This window comes from Tupaia chinensis, unplaced genomic scaffold (assembly GCF_000334495.1).
Source record: "Tupaia chinensis unplaced genomic scaffold, TupChi_1.0 Scaffold000291_1, whole genome shotgun sequence".
Classification (NCBI taxonomy): Eukaryota; Metazoa; Chordata; class Mammalia; order Scandentia; family Tupaiidae; genus Tupaia; species Tupaia belangeri.
The window spans coordinates 985071-1010019 of record NW_006159776.1 but is presented as its reverse complement, the minus strand read 5'-3'; the positions used below and the strand labels follow the sequence as shown (position 1 = coordinate 1010019).

Genomic DNA, 24949 nt, shown 5'->3' with positions numbered 1-24949 from the left:
CCTCTTTTGAAATAAATAAACTTAAAAAAGAAAATTAAAAAGAAAGCAAAAGGCAAACTACAGATAGAGAAAATGTTTGTAAAACATATTCCTGACAAAGAATTATGTCAGGATTATTTAAATTATTCTTACAATACAGTAAAACAAACCAATTCCTTAAAACACACACACACACACACAAAGATATTAATACTTCAGAAAAGAAAATAGATGAATGGCTAGCCAGCATTTAAAAAGATGCTCAACATCACTGCTCATTAGAAATAGCAAATCAGGGCCAGACCATGGAGTGAAGCTTAGGACAGCTGGATCTCACATGGCTGACTGCAGGGTTAGAGCCCTGGACCTGGCTGCTTGAGAGTCATGCTGGGGGTGCAGTTAGAGCTCTGAACCTGGCTGCTTGAGAGTCATGCTGGGGGTGTGTGTGCATGGCCAAAATCCTGAGAAGAGAATGGAGAAGAGACTGTGGCATGGCCATCCCCTCTAGGAAGTGCCTTCTTGCTTTACCTCTCTCTCTCTCTGGTGAGTGTGCATGCCCTTTAACACACACAAAATTTTTTTTAATTAAAAGAAAAAAGAAATAATAAACCCATAATGAGATACTACTACACACCCATTAGAAGAGCTGAAAATTAAGACTGAATATAAGCTGACAGGAGATGGAGGAACTCTTTAACTCTCCTACTTTCCTAGTGGGACTGCAAAATGGTATAAGCACTTTGAAAAACAATCTGATAATTTTTTTATAAAATTAAACATATCCTCAGCAATCCCAATCCTTGGTGTCTACCCAAGAATAATGAAATACGTGTGGGGACTTCAAAATTTTTATGAAAAAGTGTAATTAAAGTACAATGTTATTTCGGTGCCAAAATATCTGAAATCCATGCACAGTGTTTCACATTATACATTTTCCATTTACTTTTGTAGGTACATACAAAATCAAATATACAAGTTTTCAGAATGGTATTATTCATGATAGTAAATATGGAAATAACTCACATATGCAAAACTTAATGAGTAGATAGACAACACAGGGTGTGTCACACAATGGACTTAGTAATTTAAGAGGAACAAACTACTGATATATTGATTAACACGGATAAATCTCAGTAACATTATTATGCTATACTTTAAAAGGCAGACACAAAACACTATATGACATTCTATAAAAGGAAAATTGTACTGACAAAAAAACAGATCACTGGTTGCCTGGAGACAAGGACATAGACAAGGCATCTACAGCATCCAAAGAGACACAAAGTCATTTCTGGGGGTAAGAGACAGGCTGATTATGGTACAACTATACAGTTACCAAAACTGAAAGCAAACATGTAAAACTTAATTATATTTAAGTTATACCTCCACATAATTATACAAATTAAATATTTTAAATTTCCTTTTGAAAATGTGCTTTATAAAATCCAACTTAATCTAAAGAAGTTCTGTAAGAATCTGGGACCAGCAGGTGGCATGGTGGTTAAGGTGCTGGACATTCCCACATGGCTGATGATGGTTCAAATCCTGGACCTGGAGGCTTGCTTTCTCATTTTCTCTCTCTGTGTCTCTCTGTGGTCAAATTAAAATAAATAGATGAATAAATAAAATTAAAAATAAACAATTCTTTTTTTAAAAAAAAAACAAAAACAAAAAACAGAATTTAACTTCACTCAGAAAGAGATCCTGGACTTTGTCCTTGACTTTGGGAGTTAATCTCCAAGCCCTATAAAGTATCTTTGTTTACCTGAAGGTCTCGGACCATGGCATCTAACAGGGTGATTTAGATGTGAGAGCACACTTGATAGTATTTAAGGTGGGGGTTGACCACTCTGGAAAGGCCTGCGATGTTATGCACACTGGGAGTTTTGGATCAAGTGGCCTCAGTCTGACCAGAGAGTTTGGAGACTGAAGACAGAGTGAGCCACATAACAAAGTCCCAATAAAAATTCGATACACAGAGGCTTGGGCGAGCTTCCCTGGTTGGCCATACTCTGTGTGAATCATCGTCCTGCAATGCTGGGAAAGTAGTGTGGAACGTAATGTGCTCTCACTCCCTATTACTCTACTCTTTCCATGGACAAGAACAATGTACTCTTTTCATTGGCTGATTTTCATCTATGTCCTTTTCCTGTAATAAACCATATCCATGAACACAATAGCTTTCTGTGAGTTCTTTGAGTCTTTCTGGTAAGTTACTGAGCTTAAAAGTGGTCTTCTGGACTCTGAACTTATAATTAGTGTCAGAAGTAAGGGTGGTTGCATAGAGACTGTGTGGCCTCTAACTTCTCATCTTGTTCAACCCTCTCACCCACGTAAACATAAATAGGCGGCAAGCTGAGACTATAAATTCATAGTTGAAGTGGTTAATAATTACCTAAAGTATGTTAAAAGTACTTATCTGTAAGTTCATGCACAATCAGAAAAGCTGTAAAATCTTGACAGGCACCAGGCTAACCTGGAACCAACTTAAGTTTTAAGATTCTAGGTTGAGCCTATCTATCAGTTGTTTAACTTAGATATGGTTGGTGGACATACACACCTAGTCAAACAACCATCCCATCCTTGCCTACCTGCATACATGTTACACAATCCTGTTAAGTGGTTTTTCACTTCCATATATAGAATTTACAAAAGGTAAGACTTTCAACTCCTACTTTTCCTTTCTTTCTTTCTTTTTTTTTTTTTTTAAGAGGTTTTTCCTATAGGGTACGTGTTCTTGCCAGAAAGACAGAAAGCAAGAAATCACCCCCAGGGGAGATGACCACACTGCAATCTCTTCTCCTCCATTCTCCTCTCGGGATCTTGGGCACACATGCACACACGCCCCTCGTGTGAGTTTAAGCCACCGGGTCCAGGACTTGAACTGTGGTCGACTACATGGGAGTCCAGCGATGTAGTCATTATACCAACTGCTGGTCCCCAACTCTTACTTTTTCTAAGGTATGTGACTAGATCTCTTCTTTCAAATTGCTAGCAGAATTATCCATAGCAAGTATTATTCTAGAGGCATAATTGTACTGGCAATACAAATGTTACCTTTATAAAGAGTTTAAAATTTCAGGCAAGAGCCAGGTGGTGGTTAAAGAGGCTGGATTCCACATGGCCAACTATGCAGTTTGAGACCTGGGCCTGATGGTTTGTGAACCATACAGAGGGTATGTGCATGCCTGCCCAAAATCCCAAGGAAGGAACTGCCATCTCTCCTGCTGCTCACCCAGGGGGTGTGCTTTCTCACTTTTCTCTCTCTCTGGCTCTGTCTCTCCAGTGAGTGCAAGTTAAAAAACATAAAATTTTCAGAATAAAGAGCTGTGTGGTCACAAAGTATGCCCCCAATTTTTTTTTCCAAAAATGCCTCCATGAATTAACCTTCTGAAAATTTAGCTATCATTTTTATAGCTTCTAATACTTTCTATGAAAAAAAAATTAGTGAGTAAACAGTAAGTTTCTATTTAGAACACTGTTAAGTCTTACTCTTTTTGAATGCTTGCAAATTTGCGAGAAAGTAAGTCCATAAATGTAAGTTCAAGTGAGGTATCTATTTAAGTTGTTCTTTCTCATGTTAAACTAAATGAGGAGAGGTGGCAGGTTAATGTTGGAATCAGACTACCTGACAGGAGAAAGAGAAGATGAGAGTGTTCACTCCCAAAGCAAAGTCAAAATGTCAAAGGCTTTTTAAAAACTTTCCAAATTCTGTAGAGGCTTTTTCAAAATTTCCATTGGTTTAAATTTGTCCCTTATAGTGGGTACAAGCAGTGAACTACTGAGCTGCTCTGAAGTATACCTCAGTCGATCACTATAAAGTTCCAGCACCAGTGCAATGGACAATGTGCTAGTGTACTACTTCTCTTCTAAGCTTCTAGAACTACACAAGAATCAGGGGATCCTTCTTCTGTGTGTCCTTCCACCTGGCCTTGGCCTAGCCTCCCACAATTCCAACCTATAGACTTAGCCCACAGTACTCCGTAATCAACAAGAACTAAGCTTAGCATTCTAATTGGACTCCCATCCTTGCTTTTAGATGGACTTTTGCAGCTGCCTCACAGCTTCAAAACCCACTTGACCATTCATTCACCAGCTTCTCCCCAAGCACCATTACGTACCCTCTTTTCAGAGACTCACTTTATTTGACTTTCCCCTGAGCCCTCGCCCCACCTAACTGGAGCTCGAAAACTCGGACTAAAATTATTCTGTCCCGAAACCTCCAGTTATGGGATGAGAAATTCTTCAGACTCCCTGTACAACCTGGAACCAAGATGCTGCTCTGAAGATGAGATGGCCAGAGATTCAAGAATAAGAAGGATTTGAGCCAACGTTATTGAAGGAAAGGGACCATGAATCATTGAACACCAGCTATATAATTAATCTTCAAAAAGTTCATTATGAAAAAGGTTATGCATGGATTTCAAAAATTTTTGCAACCATAATAAACTTGTACTTTGATTTTGTGAACTTTATGAAGTCTTCTTGAATCAAAGCTGTCTCTGGATGCTGACAATGACTTCTAGCTGATAGCCAGCAAATAAATAGGTCTCAGTCCTACAGCCACATAGACCTGAATTCAGTCAACAGTCTGGATAAGCTTGGAAAAGAGTCATTTCTCAGAGCCTCAAGAAAGGATCCCGGTCCTACTGACACTTTTATTTCAGCCTTTTGAAACCTGGAGCAGAGAACCAGCAACACCCTGATGTGCACGGTCTTCTGATTTATGGAATCCTGTTGCTTTAAAATGCTTAATTTCTGGTAATTTGTTACAGCAACGATACAAAACTAATTCATAGCTTCAAAATGTTCATGGAAAATGTGTCCATGGAAGAATCAAATTTTAATTTAATTTTTTCCACAAACTTTTTGAGACCCTTTATACAACAGTGGGTCCAGTACTACCATGAAATTGCCTTACATTCCTCTCCCCACCAGCCTGCTGTTAGGAACCCCAGAAACTAGACTTACTCAGTTTTCAATAGGTAACACTTTTACTTTTAACATAATGTTCACATTGCACTATAATAATTATGTTTATTCTGTCTTCCTCACTATAATGCAAGCATTTCAAGGACAGAAACAATAAATATCTTTTTTTCTTTTCAACCTTTTTCATTATTGATTGTGGAAAACTTAGAAAAATAAATATAAAACAAAATAAAAACTATCCATAATGTAACAGTTAACCACACTTAATTTTCATGTCATTCTATACTTTTTTCGTGTGTGTGTATATGCATACAAAACCATCAATACATACTGCCTTATATCCTACTTGTCCCTTATAATGTTATGTAAATATTCCATGTTAATGAATACACTTCTACAGCATCATTTCTACTGACTCCATATTGCTTCAAACGAGGCCAGGTCCTGTCAATATGACTATTCTCTTATGCCCTGTACCTCTCTCTTCATAAGATTTCTTATAGCTACAATAATTTGTGATTATATATTTTTATTAAGTTCTATATTCTCTACTAGAATGAAATTACCATGAGATTAAAAATGTGCCTGTTTTGCTTAAGAGTATAATCTCAAATCCCTAACCCAAAGAAGATAATCAAGAAATATAGTTCATGAATGAGTTAACGTATTTAATCAAACTCCTTTTTCCAGCCATTTAGGCAAGTTCTATTTTATTATTCCTAATAGAGGCCCTAGCACACAGTTGATCTTCAATGAACATTCGCTGAGGGCTAAATAAAACAATAGACAGAATTCTGAAGAATGGCACAAGGTAATCATTCCGTAAACAGCAATCTGATTTAAACCACTAGGAGGAAGAGAAATAAAAATAAATCCTAGTCACATAAACATGAAGAACTGTACTTCGCTGATAAAAACCCTCCAAGCAAGTCTTTTAGCAATTTTTTTTCTTATTTGTCTAGTTCTTTTTCAAACAGGGACAGGTATGCACAGTCAATGAGATTAATTCTAGTCTTCAAAAGAGGTATCTTTTACACATTAAAAAAAGGAAAACTTTCTCCCTAAAATAGATGGTTATATATTATAGTACAGGCCCAGAAATTCTGGCAATCATTTAGAGTGAACACATTCCTTCTATTGGTACAATATCACTACCAGCTCACTTAAAACAATCCTTTATATCAATGAGTAAGCTAATGAGCAATCATGGGGTCGACGGATCTAGAGACATCAAATCTGTATGACTCTGGATTTTAAAGAGGGATCATTGGCCACTGAAGTCCTGATCTGTATCCATGTAGAGAGTATAAAAATGGAGAGTTTCTCTAAAATAACACTATTGTCTATTAAACATGAACTACCTTACTAAAAAGCAACATTTTCAGTTTTAAGCTAGGTGTTTTTCAGTAAGTGTTTAAATATCCAAATATGAAATGAGAATAATAGAGATCATCATCATTCTCAATCTAGTAGCAAAGGAAATAGACAAGATTGTCTCCACTTATTCAAAGCCTTTGTAAATTGACTCTGTTCAAAGTTGCTTTAGTTATGACTTTATTAATTTATATAACTTGCTCCACCGTCTTTCCATGTTCTTCCAAAAGTTCCTTTCACCCTTAAATGTTAAGAGGGAGAAAAAAAAGTGAAAAAATGGGAAACTGGATTTACTACAGAGCTCAATGGAGACAGCACAGTATATAATGCAAAGAGGACTAGACTGACATGAGAGTAGAGTGCTAATCTGCAACTACTAGTCTTGATCAAGTCATTCATGTTTCCTAGACCCCAGTTTCTTTTAAAGTTTATTTATTTTTTCCATGAGTTAGAGAAAGAAACAGACAGCACCTCCAGCAGAATCCCAATGCCACAGTTTACTGACAGCCCAGGCTATGGGCACATAGGTCCCCAGCACATTCAGGGAAGTCTCTGCACATAAACCCAGAACCCTTCCACGTGGGTCAGCCTCACAGAGCATCAGATTTTATTACTGTGCCACCATCCAGCCCCTGACCCAGTTCTTCACCCATAAACTGAAGATGCTCAATGAACTTAAAGGGCCCTTCGGCATAAACATTCTAGGCTCTAGGCTTCTGAGGAATGAGAACTATTAAGAGAGAGAGAGGGAAAATACAAACAAACACTAACACTGATTATTTTCACTAGGCACCTTGCTAAAGATGATGCAGAAAATTGAAAAAGTTCTCAAATGAAATACCCTCCATATAGATATTACTCACACATAGATGTCATTACCCTCCTCGACCTCTAGTTCATTAACAACCTGTAACTACTGATTATTTGAAATTTAGAAGCATTATAGGGCTGGGACTATAAATGGCTGGGACTATTAAGTGGCTGGGACTTTAAATGGCTTCCTTAGAAGAAAAATGAAAAGACAAAGGAGAACATTCGATTTGTGCAAAAATGAATCTTCAGAAACCCTACAAAAAAATCTATATTGATTGGATGTACGAGGAAATTTCTTAAAAGTAATGAAGAAAGTGGACATGAAGCCCTGTGTTAGGGTTGTTTGCAGAATGGAGGGCAGAGTTCTAATAATTATATGTCTATATAGAAAATATTAAAAGCATTTCCCTGTTTACCATCGCCCAGCTTTACAATGAATGACCTATGCACAAGCTGAGAGCTATTGACACCTTACTAAATCCCCTTCCATCTCCAGGCATCCAGGACAAGAGAACATCAATGGAAGAAACACAACACCCCCACTCTTACTCTGATTTCCACAGAGGCCAATAAAGTTAGACCACCTGTCCTCACACAGTTCCACATCCAGTAATTTAGATATCTTATAACTAAATAGGAACATCCCTGATCTGTCCAAACTAATATGGAAGACAGGCAGCTTCGTCTCTGAGAATAATAATAATTTTCTGTCTAAAAATCAACGCATACACTGTAAACCTACTTAGATGTGAAAATTGTAGACAACCTGGAATGTAACAGAAGAGATAAGCCTGGAATTGCCAGTGAGAATTCAAAATATATTACTAGCACCCCACTCTCTACTGCCAAAAAATGGCTACAAGTCATAACCATGTTCTATAAAATATAATTGCCATGGCTTAGTGACAAAACAAGTCATTCTTGGGACCAGCAGGTGGCATAACAGTTATGTTGCTGGACTCCCACATGGCCAACCACAGGTCGAAGTACCAGACCCAGTGGCTTAAAACTCATGCCAGGCACATGTGAATGTATGCCCAACATCCCAAGAGGAGAATGGAAGAGAAAGGATTGTGGTGTGGCCATCCCCCAGGGGGTAATTTCTCACTTTCTGTCTCTCTGTTTCTGTTTCTCTGGTGAGTGCACACACTCTATAACAAAAATTAGCAAAAGTCTCCCTTAAAAAAAAAAAGGCATTCTTCTTTCCAAGCTTTAGTTGGCACCCACAAATACTCGATGGCTTTATGGTGGGTACATACTAGATAATGTCAAGGTTCCTTTTACCTCTAGCACTTCGCAGTTCTATGATAAATAAGCTTCTCAGAGTTGACCCAGACACAGAACCTTATTTATAGCATTGTTTCTATGCAGAAAAGTTTTGTACATGTCAAGCAACCAATTTAAAAATCAACTTGGGGAACATAATCCATTTGAAGCCAGCGTCTTCCTGAAAACAATACGTACCATTTTCCTCTACATCCTTATTACTACAGTAAGTAAAAACACATTACAATTAGAATGATAAAGAAATAAAACATGGCTTTTTCTTTACAGCTAATAGAATTCCTGTAGTCATCTTGGTAGTTTAAATATCCAAAATAGGTCAAAGGTATTTCTCTCCTAATTTTTCTCTCTCCTCCTTTTTGAACTGTAATTAAATAAACCTTCATTATGTAACTCCTAGGTGCTCAAATCTGATAGTCATAGGAAACATGATGTTCTAGGGAGAGAGTTGGACAGACTCTAAAATGTTCCAGTAATCTCTGTCTCCAAATTCAAGCCCTCGTGTAATCTATTCTCCTTTAGTTTGGATGGGACCTGTGACTGGACTTCTAACCAGTGGAATATGGCAAAGGCAGCAGACAGCACATTCGTGATTCTATTACGTAAGACTGTAACTTGCGTCTTGCTAGAGCATTCTCTACTAATGTTCTCCCTTGTGGGCTGCAATGAAGTAAGTTGCCATATGGAGGTGACGACAGAGCATGCACTGACGGGGGTCATGAGTGACAGTGAATAAGAGCCTAAGGTCCTCAGTATAACAGTACTCGAGGGACTGTATTGTTAACAACCTCATGATCTTGGAAGGGAACAGTTGAGCCTCAGATGAAACTCCAGCCCTGACCAACAACTTAACTGCAGACTTGTGAGGGACAGTGAAACTAAAGATCCAGGAAAGCTATGTCCAGATCCTCAACTCTCAGGAACTGAGATAATAAGTAATAATAATTACTTTAAGCCACTGAGCTTATGACAATACTGTAACTTAGCAACTGATAATTAATACAAACAGATGAGAAATACACAATATAATTAGAGAGCAAATTACAGATTAAAAAAAAAAAAAAACAAGTATAAGAAAAATTTAGGAAATCAAAGGAAAGGAAAGTTCACTACAGAGTAAGGATGGCCGAAAACATGTCGTAAAGAGGTTAGACTCCTAAGTATTTCAAGAATTCACATCAGCAGACAGGTATAAGGAAGTGCACAGAGGCAGATTCAATTGAATGCCACAGACAATAATACCACACTGAGGTCAAGCAAGAAGAGCCGGAATAGGTGAAAAGGGTCTAAACTGTGGGAAGCGTGGAAAGACAGAGGCTCTAGAGCAGAGAAATGACAAAATAAAAGCCCTGTTTCCAAGAACTTAATCCTATCATGATATAAAGGCTGGTGCAGATTTGAGATAAGATCAAAAATAGATACGTTAACACAACAGTCTTCATGAGAGGCTAACAAATGTGGGGAAAGAGGTTCACACTCATTAATAATCAAAGACATGCAAATTAAAACTATAAAACACCATTTCTGGTCTAACAAATTAGTAAAGAATAAAACTAATAATACTAGCAAAGATGGCGCAATCTTAGACACTGTTGGTGGGAATGTAAATGGAACAGTCTCCATGGAAAGCCATTCAGCAATATGCATTGATAATCTTAAAATATTTAGATCCTCAGATTCGGTGATTCACTTCTTAGAGCATGTCCAAGGAAATAAATTTATCTGTCCATTCAACAAGAATATGACTGAGTGCCTACTAGGCTTTTGGCATTGGGCAAGGCCGTAAGGATTCAACAGTGAATAAATCAGACCTCATTTCCTCTCACTGCACTAGGTGGGACATAATGTAATATAACATAACAAACTCACAAAATTACAGGATATGCAGAGAATGAGTTGGCATAATTGATTTAAATTATGAAATGTTCACCTGTCAAAATATCCATTTTGTAAGACAAATAATAATGTGATCGAATGTATGGAAGAAAATGAAATGGAAAAAAAAGACTAATTCTAAAAATAAAAAAAACAATAAATAAATACTATGTAAAAAAAATTAAAGCACTTTCTCTTAAAAATAAAATAAAAAGAGAAGGAAATAAAAGAAAAAAATAAGTAATAAATTATGAAATCAAAGAAGACCTCTCTGGGAAGGAACATTTGTGCTTGAATGGAAGGATCAGTAGATTTTAGCCACATGAAGGACGGGAAGATTCTTTTTTTTCTGATAGAGGAAACAATATGCATGAAGGCAATAAAGAGTTACATGTGAGATTTTAGAGTCAGTCATTGACTTATTCAACAAATGCATATGGAGGTCCTAATAAGTACCAGGTAAGGTTAAGAGAAAGTGATCAAGGTCATAGCACTCCAAACAGTATAAAAGGGCCTATCACTATGGAAGGGTCTGAGTTCATAATGAAGCCAAAGAAGTATGAGAAAATTAAGTATGAAAGAAGGCAACCAATGCATCTGGCAAGAGAAAAGAGGATGGAATAAAAGTAACAAACACAAAGACTGCTGCCCTCCTGCCTTTTTCCAAATCTAAGTATTATATACTTACCCCCCAAAAATTTATGTTAAGTATGTTCAAAAATTTATTATTCATTACAACAAATTACCCTTTACAGACAAAAGTATTAGATGGGTTAGCACTAGAATAGTCATACTGCCGAAATGAAGTAGAGCTCAAAAATAAATTTTAAACACACATGAGAATTAAGAAATAGCTTAATGGCTATGTTGCTGAACTCCCATGTAGTTGACCATGTTCGAGTCCTGGACCGGCGGCTCAAACTCACGCTGGGCGCATGTGCATACGTGCCCAAGATCCCAGGAGGGGATTGCAGTGTGGCCATCCCCCCTGGGGGGGTGATTTCTTGCTTTCTGTCTCTGTCTTTGTGGTGAGCACATGCACCCTCCTATAGCAAAAACCTCTCCAAAAAAAGAAAAAAAGAAAAACCCTCCCAAAAAAAAAAAAAAAAGAAAAAAAGATTCTCGCTTTCTGTTTCTCTGTCTCTGCCTGTCTGGCAAGCACACGTGCCCTATGGCAAAAACCTCTACAAAAAAAAGGAAAGAAAGAAAAAGAAATAGCTATACCTTTGTGGGCCAGGCAACTTGTGTGGTGATTAAGGTAGCTGGATCCCACATGGCTGACCTGGTGGTTTAAAAAACATACTTGGGGAACAATAGATGGCATAATGGCAATGTCGCTGGACTCTCATGTAGTCGACCACAGTTTGCATCCCAGACCCGGTGGCTTAAACTCATGCTGGGCAAGTGTGCGTGCATGCCCAAGATCCTGAGAGGAGAATGGAGGAGAAGGGATTGCAGCGTGGCCATCTGCCCCTGGGGAGTAATCTCTCGCTTTCTGTCTATCTTTCGGGCGAGTGCACGCACCCTATAGTATAAAACAAAACAAAACAAAAAAATAAAACTCTCAAAAAAAAAAAAAAAAAACCACCTCACTGTGTGTGCCTTCATGCCCAAAATCTTGAGAGGAGAATGGAGGAAAAGGGATTGCACTGTGGCCATCCCCCCCAAGGGGCTTTCTCATTTTCTCTCTCCTCTCTCTTTGTCTCTCTCCACTGTGCACGTGCCCTATAGCAAATTAACAACAACAAAAAGAAATAGCTATACTTGGGAAACTATTTTTCCCAACAGCTGTACATGAATGGCTCTCAACTATGCTACACATTCAGGGAAAAGCGAGCACTTTTTCAGAATAATAAGCAGTCTCTCTTTGCAAGAGGCCAAAATATACATCAGATAATCCAAGGGTTTGAAATCTGCTGCACTGACCAAATAAAACACCATCACGTTAGGTATAAACAGTGGTCTTCACCTAGGCGAGGGCATAGTGGGAGCCATCAGATAGCAAGTTAGGAAAGAAACTGTATAATGATTACGACCGCAGCAGTAAACCCAAGTACAGCATTTTCCCTCTCATTTCCTCAATTATTTAAATGGAATATTTTTTATTTGGTACATGTCAATAGCATTAAAGAGATAATATTTTACAGCATAAATGATATGCAGAAAAAAATACAATGAACGCCTTGTACTCTTTTTGTAACTTCTACCAGTCTAAAATTATTTCAAAATGAAAAGTAAATTTAAAAATAAAAAAAGTAACAGAAGATATGGGAAGTCTTGCTACAAGAAATAATACAAGGTCTAAAATCTCTTATTAATTTTTTCATGCACTCATCAAGGACAGATAAAAACAAGCCTCCCAAAGTGCCTATTAAGAGAAAAGCTCAGGGACCAGCAGTTAGCGCAATGGCTTTGTTACTGGACTCCCACATAGTTGACCGCAGTTCGCGTCCTGGACCTGGTGGCTCAAAATTCACGCCGTGTGCGTGAGTGCCCAAGATCCCGAGAGGAGAATGGAGGAAAAGGGATTGTGGCATGACCATCCCCCATGGGGGGGTGATTTCTCGCTTTCTGTCTCTATGTCTCTGTCTGTCTGTCTGTCCAGCGAGCGCACGTGCCCTATAGCAAAAACCTCTCAAAAAAAAAAAAAAAAAAAGATTCTGGGAGGAGAATGGATTATCATGGGGTCATCCCCTAGGGGATGAAATATATTTTTCTTATAGATGTTACACATGAAATAATAGCTCTTTCGAAGAAAAAAAAGTCAGTTAAGTTAAAATTTCATGAAATCCACAGGATGAATATTAAGAACTCAAAATAAATTTTACAGAATGACAAGAAAAGGATCCTCTGTAAAACTGAAAATTGATGTACATATACATGGTGCATCATATGTCCTAATAACTTTAATGTTTCAAAACCTATTATCATCCCTCTGTGTTCCATCAAGTACACTCTTAGGAAGAAAAATGTCATGTTATTTTCAGGGTTAAAACTTAGTGTACCACCTAAAGACTAATGAGAAAACAGAGTATGATAGTAACTTTTCAAACCGAGTCTTTACCCATTAAAACCTTAAGGTGGCCCATTTTAACATAGCAACTAATTCAGTTTCCTGGATAATGTATTTATAGACTGAAAACAGGAATGATTCAAGTACAGTTTTTTTTAAAATCAAAAACACCAACAGGAGTTATATAAAATTGTTCAGTAAGGTAATTATCTTGAAAGCAGTAAGAAAAGCAGGATTTTCTCTGGTCCCCCTTCAAAGTTTCCATAATGTTCATCATTCAGCAAGTCTACTCACTTCCGACGGGTGTGGTCCATGCCACTGTTTGGTATTCCTTCCAACTTCGCATTTTTCTGCCCACAGATATTTCCATAGCTGTCGTATCCTGACACTAGTCTCGCTGCTGCACCTGTTGCTACTGAAAAGCCACAAATAAATCCCTAGGAAAGAAACAGAAAAAAAAAAAAAACATACAAATAAACCATTTCAATAGCAACAGTCACTACTTGATACGATAATGAGCTTCTTTTGTCTGCTGAAGAGAACAAAGAGCTATCTTGCCCTATTGCAAACACTATTCTACTGTTTTTCTTGCATTGCACATAAGCAGTACAAAGAAGTCCACAGGGAAACACTATTTACTACCATAACAAAACAAATCCTAAGCTTGTACATAATAAGATCATCTTTGCATTTTATAATAAATATAATAATAGCAGCTTTTTCATATTGAACATCTGCTCTGTGCCAGGCTCTGTACTAGGTGCTTATCATACATTGTCCCTAATCCTCATGATAAGAAACGGCGATCCAGAGCCGTTAAATAAGTTACCCAAAGCCAACAGGGCTAGTAAACATCTGAGCATAGAATCGGACCCAGTTTTTTAATTCTTAAGTTTTATTTGGTTTAAATAAAAGGTTTAAAGGGATTCTGTTAAATGAACAACAGTAAACTATGAAGGAAAATAAATTCAAAGAACAACAGGTATACGGGTTCTGAATCAGTATCACTTCAGTATACACAACACTTCCTGCAAAAAGCTGTATACAGCCAAAGCATTACATTATGAGTGTTGCCATGTTCTTAATATTGGAGACTAGAGAACAGCAAGGCACTGGCTGTGTGTACTGCAAAGGTCAGGTCACTTCATGGAAGTATGCTTCATCGTGGTACAAAGGCAAATTGTGGACACTTCCAGACCATATAATGCTTGCTCTATCAAGCAGGTGCTGACCAAAACAAAGCAGCAAAAGCCTATACTCAACTGTAGGTTCCTGGCCACAAGAACAGAAAGTAAAGCAAATCGCTACTGATAAACTGATTGTAGTGGCAGGACAAGACTGGGGTTATGAAATATTCCTGCAACCTGGTTTTAAAAGGCTTACGTTTTTTATCTTTAGTGAAGTGGCTAAGAAAGCAGAGATTATCACTGTTTAATTCATCATAGCCAAGTACCATGAGCAGTGCTTATCTAAATAGCCTTGCCAGATCGCCTGTAGTGCTAAATGCTGTACTCATGTAATTCCTCACAGAAAAGAATTTCTCCTAATAATTCTTACACACACACACACACACACACACGCCTCTAAAAAGGCAAACTCTTCTTCTCTACTACCTAACCGCTCTATTTTCGTTATGCAGGTAAGGGAGGTAAGGAGGAGGACTAGAAGGCATAGCTCTAGTCGGTAGAAATGTCTTAAAATTATACTTTGTAAGCAAGGAGGCTTACAGCAGAGACTATCACTGATTTTCTACTCTCTGACTCTGGCCATGTTACTTTACTCACCTGTAAAGAGGAGGTAATGAGTATGCAGTTCATCAGGTTGTTTGTTGTAAAGAATGCATAACATAATCTAGTAAAGTGGTAAGAAATCTGCCTGACATGTAGATAAAGCTTAATAAAAATCAGCTATTATCAGGGCCGACAGGTGGCATGGTGGTTAACACACTGGACTCCCATGTGAGTGACCATGGTTCAAGTCCTGAATCTGGCAGCTTGCTTTCTTTCAATGTCTCTGACTCTCTCTGCTCAAACTGAATAGTAATAATAACAAAATTAAATAAAGAATTCTTTAAAAACAAAATAGAATCTAAACAAACAAAGAACCCCAGCTATTACTGTTGTTATTAGAAAAGAGAACAGGACCATAGCACAGTGGTAAAAGTGCTGGACTCTCATGTAGTCGACTGCAGTTTGAGTCCTGGACCTGGTGGCTTGAAACTCACACCGGCATGTATGTGTGCATGCCCAAAATTCCAAGAGGAGAATGGAGGAGAAAGTACCGTAGTGTGGCCATCCTCCCTGGGAGGGTAATTTCTTGCCTTTTCTCTGTCTCCCTGTGTCTCTGGTGAGTGTACATGCCCTAAAGCAAAAATCTTTCTGGAAAAAAAAAATAAGAAAAGAAAAGAAAATAGAACATAGAGAAAGGCCATAGCCTTTGGGGTCAGAGAACTCTGTGTTGCTTGATGGAATACTGATAACTCCATTTTCTACTTGTGTGACTTTGGATAAATTTAATTCTCAGTGCCTTGGTTTATTCATTTGTAAACTGAAGTCAAAATCACTTACTACAAAGCCTGTTGTAATTAAATGAGATAACACAGGTAAAGTATATGTCTCAATAAACTCTTAGTGCCCTTCTGTCTTAAAGTTGCAGCTAACCGCTAGCACCAGGGGTGGGCACAGCTGGTCATACTTCTTCATTCATACCCATCCCACTGCCCCTCTCCCTCTCTCTGGACTCCTCCAAGGACACTGTAGGGCAGTAAGTCCCATCACAGAATTTCAACATAATATAGAACACAAGGAAGAAAATTAATTATTTGAAAACATACATACATACAAATCAAAATACCATGTTAAGCATATCGTTGAATCCCAATTAGGAATCCCTTCACTGAGCAGAACTGGAAGAAAAGATAACTACTAAAAGATTTAATGGCTAACGTACCCAGCACATTTTTTTTAAAAAACAAGAAGCACCGCAGACTAATAGAAAGGGAATAGAGTATTGAGAAAGACCTGGATTCAAACTCTCATTCTACCATTTACTAAACCCTCACTCTACCACTTACTATCCTGTGACTCTGAGCCAATTACCTACTTAGACTGTTGCCTCCTCATCTCTAACACAAAGGAATACCATCTATCTCACAGCCCGATGATGAGGCCTAAATGAGGTAACGTACATCCAGTCGCCAGCTCAATGTCTGGTACACTGCAGGTGATCAGTAAATAAGTGGTAGTTGTTAGTGGTACATCTGAACGGGAAAGTTGGACTGAAGAAGTTAACAACAGTAGTCGGTTCCCTATTTCTAGAACAAAAATTTCTAGGGGGAAAAAAGTGAGAAATAATGTCAGTCATTTTGTTACTCCACAAAAATATTTTCAGACCACAATTATAACCTTCTTACACTACTAGTTTATATAGAATAGCAAAGACGTTGCATAATGAAAAGGTTATGTTCTTCTTTTTAGGAATTTTTTTCTCGTGTTTGATAAGTACGTGGTGTTACAGATTCCTTTAAACAGTTTCTGATGTTTCTTTCTGACTATTTTTAACAGTACTGTTGGACATGTAGGGCTTTTCTCCTTTATCATAAAGCCACCTCACATCCCTCTGGGATGCAGGCAGAGTATAAATTATAAATGTTACATAGATATGCTAAAATGGGACACTGACATATTTTCACATAGGCCGTTTAAACTTCTTAGTAGCTTCCAGGGAACTAGGTCAAATATAATTAAAAATACAATCTCCTTAAAAAGAAAAATTCTAAAATCCAACTATAGGAAGCAATATCATTGCAAAAGGAACAAAAATGTGGTACATGAAATTAAAATAGGGTGAGAGGAAACTTTACAAAATGCACTCAATAATTCAATGGCTACATAGAGAGGGGAGTGAAAAGGCATTTAACAGAAGGAAATCACATTAATGAAGCAAATGATAAGGGTGATGAGAAAGCTTTTATAAGCAGGTAGTAGGAAGCAATCACTAGAGAGAAAGCAAGCCTATTAGCAGGGTAGAGAACCATGGCTAAAATCTTAAAATGACTGAGCTAGTGAAGTGCTTTCAGGACTGCTTTTCTTAAAAACATTTTTGCCATAGGGCACATATGCTTGTTGGAGAGACACAGAGAGACAATGAGAAGGAAAGTGATAAATCACCCCCCACCCTAGGGGATGGCCATGACACAATTCCTTCACCTTCATTCTCCTCCTGGGATTTTGGGGGTGTGCATGTGCATGCATGCATACACGCACGCACTCACTCACTCACTCACTCACACATGTGCCTGGTATAATTTTCAAGCCGCTGGGTCCAGGACTCAAACTGCAGTCAGCCACATGGGAGTCCAGCACCATAACCACTACACCTCCTGGCTCCCGGGAATGCTATTTTAAGAAAGTAAGGAAGAACAGACAAATTGACTCACAAACAGGAGGTGACTCAAATCATACAAAGCATATAGGAATGGTAGGTACTGGCCAGACCTAGTAACTAGTAAGTACCTATTGCCTGAATGGGAGGGAAAAAGACAATTTGCTAATTTATGACCTGTGCTCATTTTCTCTGTATATCACAAGGCCTAGTTGAGAGCATTTGGTTAGTTTCATTCACTACTAGTCAAAAAACAGAACACGTTTTTAGTTCATAAGTATATTTGATTTTCACACCTGGAGTCTTTTAAACAACTGAGAAAAGCAAAAGGCCTTAGTTACATTTTTTGTTTTGTTTTAAATGATCAACAAAATCATGTATTGAAGGATGGCATGGGAGGTGGTATATGAATGTAGCAGTAAGTTTCAAAATAAAAAGATGAGGGAAAAAAAGAGTTATGTTTATGGTCCTTTTCTGGAGATTAATGAAAATATATCCTGACTTTTTCCCCTCAAATACCACCTTTTAAATAATTTTTTAAACCTCTCTACATCCTGTATCTCAATCAATGCTTGGGGTCAACCTCCCAAGAGTGATTTCTAAAAACTGTGAGAGTGTCATAGAAAGGACCCAGCAGATACTGGGGATAAGAAGGCCTGATATCAAACTAAATAATATTTATGCAAATAAATTAAATGTATTAATTTAGAATTCCTGCCAATCTACCAGATTTCTGGATGCCTTGAAAGTTTACTAGGATGTACTGCTCTAAAAAAAAAAAAGAAAGAAAACACATGAGTGCAAATCTAGGAAGCATCTGCTCAATAAAGCATTTTCTGAGCATAAAACAAAAACACAAGGTTTACCCTAAAAGAACTGAAATGGTGTTAGAAGAGAAGAAAACTAGGAGGCATACGGGAGCAAAATCACAGAGGCTCAGGTTTACGGGCAGCCAGAGCAATGAAAAACAAACATGACAATGAAGAGGGACAAGGAATGCTGAGGACTGATCCTCGCTCTGTTGCCCATACTCCTTAGGATCCTGGGCAGGTAACTAAATTCTCTGACCCTCGGTTTCCTAACAGGTCACAAGAATCAGACTAGATTAATAGCTAAAGCACTTCCTCTTCCAAAATTTTATAATTCTTTTTTTTTTTGAGAGGTTTTCACTATAGGGCGCATGCGTTTGCCGGACAGAGATAGACAGAGAGACAGAAAGCGAGAAATCACCCCCCGGGGGGGTGGCCATGCCGCAATCCCTTCTCCTCCATTCTTCTCTCGGGATCTTGGGCACGCATGCACACGTGCCCGGCGTGAGTTTTAAGCCACCGGGTCCAGGACGCAAACCGCAGTCGACTACGTGGGAGTTCAGTGACATAGCCATTATGCTAACTGCTGGTCCCCAAAATGTTATAATCCTAAAGGAAAGTAGATACAGAGTGAAATTGTGAATTGTGTACATGCAGGGAGAAACCCACTTGGTTTATAATGGTGATGAAAGAAAAAGCAGGAGTATGTTAAAAACAAATGGTGTTAACAAAACTGTACACTTAAGATGGTTTAAATGTTAAATGGCTTAAAATGTACATTATACCACATTAAAAATAAAAAATAAATAAATGGACTTAACAGAAAGTAGGTAGTTGCCATTTGGATGGGGTAACCTGATGGTAACTTCTGGCATCCTATTTTTCCCGTATCTGTGATCCTGGCTAAGAACAGATCATCAAACAGGTGACTACACACGGCATTGAATCTCTCACTTTGTGCTACAAGCTCCACAATAGTTAATGAGGTAGAAACATCATGCCCTGGGAACTACACTAATGCTATAAACTAAAAAAGGTCCTTGAAAGCACTTTCAAGGGACAGTCTAGGCAAAGTTGTCTCCAAAATCCACCTCTAGTCCAGATCATTCTCCAGAATTCCAACCCTAAATTATCGACTGCTTCTCCTTACCCACAAATTCTCCATGTCCCAAGCTCACTTTCTCATTCCACGGTGTCCCCGTTTCCCTTCCTTGCATAGAACCTAACTCCATTAGTAGCACCACTGCCTAACAGATTGCACATGAAGACACGGAGCAGGAGGACTTTCCAGTCTCCTCACTCCATGCTTCTACTCCCCACCCTCAACTTCCTACCTCCACACTAGAGGAAGAGGTAATGCCAAGCTACTTGCTCAGAGTCTAAGACACTAATGAGATCACCTTATACTAACAAGTGTGGCACTGTGCCCTATAGGTCCATATTCTGGACAACTGTGTCACAATTCTAGGCAAGGCCTCATCTTCATCTCTCTTGGGTTCAATGCTGCTATTATACAATCTCAAATAACTTAGTGAATTTATCTCTCTGCCTCTATTTTCTTATCTGTAAAAAGGGGATGATGATAAAATAGTGTACACTTCCTATAGTTGTGACAATTAAATGACTTAACTAAATGTGTCAAATGCTAAGAACGGTGCCTAGCTCATAGTAAGTAGGGAGTGGGCCCTGTAATCCTCCATTATTTTGTGGAAGCACTCCTGTTGAAGCCATCCAGTCTCCTCTCCTTCCTGCCTTTTTGTGGGAAATTGATTTGGTCCAAGTGGATCTCTTTCCCCCCATCTCTTGTTTCCTGACAAATCCTTCTCCTTGAGACTGAATGAAGCCAGACTCTCCTAGGTGGGAAGGAACTTTTTTTTTTTTGTTTAACAGAGATTTTTTGCCATAGGGTGCATGCGCTCACCGGAGACAGAGAGACAGAAAGCAAGAAGTCACTCGCCAGGGGGAGATGGCCACCTGGCAATCTCTCCTTCATTCTCCTCTTGGGATTTTGGGCACACATGCACAAGTGCCCAACTTGAATTTTAAGCTGCCAGGTCTGGGACTCGAATTATGGTTGCCTATGTGGGAGTCCAGCAACGTAACCATTACACTGTCTGCTGGTCCCTAGGTGGGGAGGAACTTTAACCCACTGGCCCAAGCTTCACGCCACAAGTCATTTGTACCAGGGGGTACACTGGTGAGCATAACTCAGTGCCTGTTCAATCACTAATAAAGCAGTACCTTGTTTATCTACCCCACACTTATTCTCTAACATGTGCAGAAACTATGTTTAGGTATTTTGCAAGAGTTGAAGTAGAATTTGAGCTGAAAAACCCTACCCAGTCATCCATCAGTTATCTCTCACTGACCTACAACACTGATAACATCACTGATAAATGTTATTGATCCTACTTCTTCAATCCTCCTCTTTATCACTACCCTCTTCCAAGGTCTTTACTCCTTACTGGACCATTACGCCAGCCTCCATAGGGGTATGCCTACAATCTCTTCTCCCTTCTAAGCCATCTTAACCAGAGTCATCTTCCTACACCTAGTCCTATCACTGGTGGCTCAAAACTTTTTAGTTGTAAAGCAGTTGGTTCAACCTTGGCTGAACATCAGAATCACAAAGATGATGTGAGAATCACTGAGGTGGGGACAGGAAGGAGTTGTTTTTTTAAAAAAGATTCCAGAGTGCTGCTAGGATTGAGGACCACATGTTTACTACCTTACAGGAAAATACTACAGAATAAAATCGCAAGAGGGGATCAAAAAATATAAAAAATAAACATTGAGAGGTAAAAACAAAACAAAAGTAACTTTGTTGTGTCAATGTGACAGAGAAGAGAATTTTGAGATTTCATTTTCTACATGGCAGAACTTGATATTAGCTCACTCCATGAGGGTAATCCATTCAAAAAATCATTCTAAAACAAATAATGTTATGCCCGTACTTAAAAGTCGGGACCAGCAGGTGACATAATAGCTATGTCGCTGGACTCCCATATAGTCGAATGCGGTTCAAATCCCAGACCCGTTAGCTTAAACTCATGCTGTGCGTGTGCATGCCCAAGATCCAAAGAGGAGATGGAGGAGAAGGGATTGTGGAGTGGCCATCGCCCCGGGGAGTGATTTCTCGCTTTCTGTCTCTCTGTCTTTCTGGTGAGCACACATGCCCTATAGCAAAAACCTCTCCAAAAAAAAATAAATATGCACAGTGGGTCTTAACTACCACTGCACTGAAATCAACATTATATTAATCACTACTGCATTAAAACGCTGCAGTAAACAAATAACTCCTTACTCTCAAGTCACTCCCAAATCATTAATGATTATACTTTGAGCTATTGGTATTTTAGCTCAGAAAACCAGAAGCACTTCAGGTGGCATGATACATGTTTTTTTTTTTAGTTTTTCTTTTTTTGACAGGTTTTTGCTATAGGGCGTGTGTGCTCGCCAGAAAGACAGAGGGAAACAGAGAGACAGAAAACGAGAAATCACCCCCCAGGGTGGATGGCCACGCCACAATCCTTTCTCCTCCATTCTCCTCTCAGGATCTAGCACACCCATGCACACGTGCCCAGCATGAGTTTAAGCCACCAGGTCCAGGACTCAAACCACGGTTGACTACATGGGAGTCCAGCAACATAGACATTACACCAACTGCTGGTCCTCATGGTACATATTTTTACAACATAATTTTGAAAGGTCAGGGGCTGTCGGTCCCAGTGTTACATTCAGGGAACGGGGAAAGTTTGTGGACTAATTCTGTTAACAACGACTCTTCCACGCTCTGAGGAATATTCATGCAAGCTATGTTACTGCTGCCATTATATTAAACCTAGTGGTAAAGTCCTGAACAGTATCTTGTAAATCCCATAGGTATTTGGACCTTTTCTAAATATCCTAAACTTGGTAAAACTATGCTTTTTCTGTGTTCAACACAAACACTTCTTATTTTACTTTCATCAAAATTTACTACTTTTTCTCCCCCTAGTTCTGAGGCAGGACTGGCACATACAATTGTGCCTATTATCCAAAATCAGGGTTATTCGATGATTCACAAATGTCACTTGTGAAGTGTGTACAGAGAGGCACAAAGTAAGATTTTCACAGAGCCTCTATAAATGACAAGGAAAGCTGGTCCCACAGTGCAGTGATTAAGCACTGCTCAGAGGAAGCAGGATCTCCCCGGGAAACCAGAGTTTGAGTACTGACCCAGGCAGCTTGAAAGTCACATTGGGCATGTGCATCTGTACCCGGGATCCTAATGGGATGAGAACTGGAGCAAGGAGCACTGTGACATGACCAGACTCCAGTGAAGGGTCCGTCTGTCTGTCCATCCTTCCTTTTCTCTCTCTGTCTCTCCTTTTCTTTTGTGTGTGTATCCATGCCCTGTGGCATAAAAATTTACACACACACACACACACACACACACACACATATAATATAACACGCCAATTCAATCTATAGTCACAAAATTCTCTCATTTGTTTTTAAAACTGGGTTATGTAGATCCTGGTATATTCATGATTCTACATCCAAGTAAAATAGCAGATTTTTAAATATATGCGCTAAAAATACACATGAGTAACAAAAAGTCTGCCTGAGATAGCATAGTTGCATTTTGAGTTATAGAAGACTAAGAAAAAGAAAGCAATACTGCAGAGCTTCCCTGAGGAAGAAAGGGGGTGATAGGAAACAGCACCGGCTTGGAAGCGAAGAGACTTGAGCCCTGTCATTAACTAGCAGTGTGGTCTTAAGATGACTGTTTCCATCTCTGGGTTTGATGATTTTAATCTGTAAAATGAGGGTGATGGACCAAATAAGGACTTCCAACTTCTTTCTAGTTCTGAACATCAGCCAGCTAGAAAAGAGCTGTTTTCTATCATTCATCTAGCCCATTGCACTGGCAGTACCTCTGAAGCCACAGGCATCTGTGTTAGAAACTGCTGCAGGGCAGAGTGGGTATGCACGTAAATATTCACCCTCAACATCCTGTACCAGGGACTCTGCTTCTCCATCCACTATATCGTTAGAAAATCACCAGGCTCTTGACCTCCAACTGAGAGATGTCACTCATTACAACAGACACAGAGGCAGTGGGTCCTAGTCTGAGTAGAAGGAGCAAGAAGCAGTGAGCAACCAGCTCCCATCTAGGAAGAACTAAGCAATGTCAGAGCTGGAAGCATTTATCTATCATCTAACGAAGCTTCTAATTTTATACAAAGGAACACCAAGTCCCCGAGAGGAGAACTGATCATCATGGGTGACTGGGCCGGTAAATACTCAGGCCTCCATGGCAAGTGTTCTGCTCACTACCGCATGAAGATCAAGTTCACAGAAATGTGTGTCAAATGATCCGGCCTTCTGAAATGATCTAGTAAGTGAGGTCAGAGTCCCTGTTGCTCCTTAATTTTGATTCCAGTTTTCATGGAGGGAAAAAAAAGTCAAGGAGATAGGAAACACCACTGAACTGTATGAGGGGAAGAAAAACAACCTGCCTCAATGGTAATCTAGGCTCTGCCATGATAACCAATAGAGGAGTGACACCCACTCCCACATACACACACACACACACACACACCAAACTCCCTCTCTAAGCCCACTCCTCATCATTCCCTGAGATCATGAGTTCAGGTTCAGACCATCTGTGGGAGCTTCCTTACCATCCCAATGCAGAAGAGGATAAAGAGCAGCAGCCATGGTATGTCTGTACAGCTACGGTCCTCTAGTGGCTTCCATTCTCGTTTGGAGCTCTATTGAAAACACAAAGTAAGAGACCACGGTGAATGTTAAGTGGAATTAAAATTGGAAAGGCACAACGCACCATTCAGACTTAGATCTCTTCTTTGCTGGACAAGTTTCTATTGGGCCTTTAAGACACAATTCAAATATCTGTCCCATTTCCTGTGAAGTTTACCCTAACTCTCTCGGCCAACACTCCATTGGCCCCATTCCCACCCACATTCTTGGCCAGGCAGAGTACGAAGTTCAATGCATGTTTGTTACTTCTATTACAGTATTTAAAACACTCAGCTATTGATTCTCATTTGTTGTACTGTGTTTCCAGCAGACTGTAAGTTTCACAAAAGGTACCAAGAGACCAGTCTCATTTCCCAGCATCAAATATGATGCCGGAGAAGTCATGATATGTACCCACCAAAAAACTTTTAAATTTAATAAACACAAGAACAAACTTTTCCAACTTCAATCTTAGTGCTAGATTTTCCTTTGTGTGTCCAGATGCTTCATTTTAAAAAATTTTAGAACATGCTTTCTGTGAAGGAAGCCCATCAAAATGAAATCCTATTCAGTGAGTTTTATATATAAAAAGGAAAAATTCAATTTTTATAGGCAGAGCTGGGTAACATGTGAGACACCATTTATGGATTTTTATTGCGCTCCTGGAACATGTTAGAGTTTCTAGATCAAACACAAAGATTCCCTAACTAAAGAACTAGAGGCATTCTCAAAGCTAATTTGC

The 24949-nt window shown here is 39.0% G+C and overlaps 1 protein-coding gene across 3 annotated transcripts in view; it reads right to left on the bottom strand.

The window, feature by feature from the left end:
- SLC44A1 (solute carrier family 44 member 1) overlaps nucleotides 1-24221 on the bottom strand; it is a gene marked incomplete at its 5' end in the record, with an annotated part of 163569 nt that extends 139348 nt beyond the window's left edge. For all 3 annotated transcript variants that reach the window (XM_027772668.1, XM_027772667.1, XM_027772666.1), the window contains 2 exon segments: nucleotides 13565-13707; nucleotides 24132-24221. In XM_027772668.1, coding sequence (XP_027628469.1) covers nucleotides 13565-13707; nucleotides 24132-24221 — 233 coding nt within the window.
- Nucleotides 24222-24949: the final 728 nt, after the last annotated feature.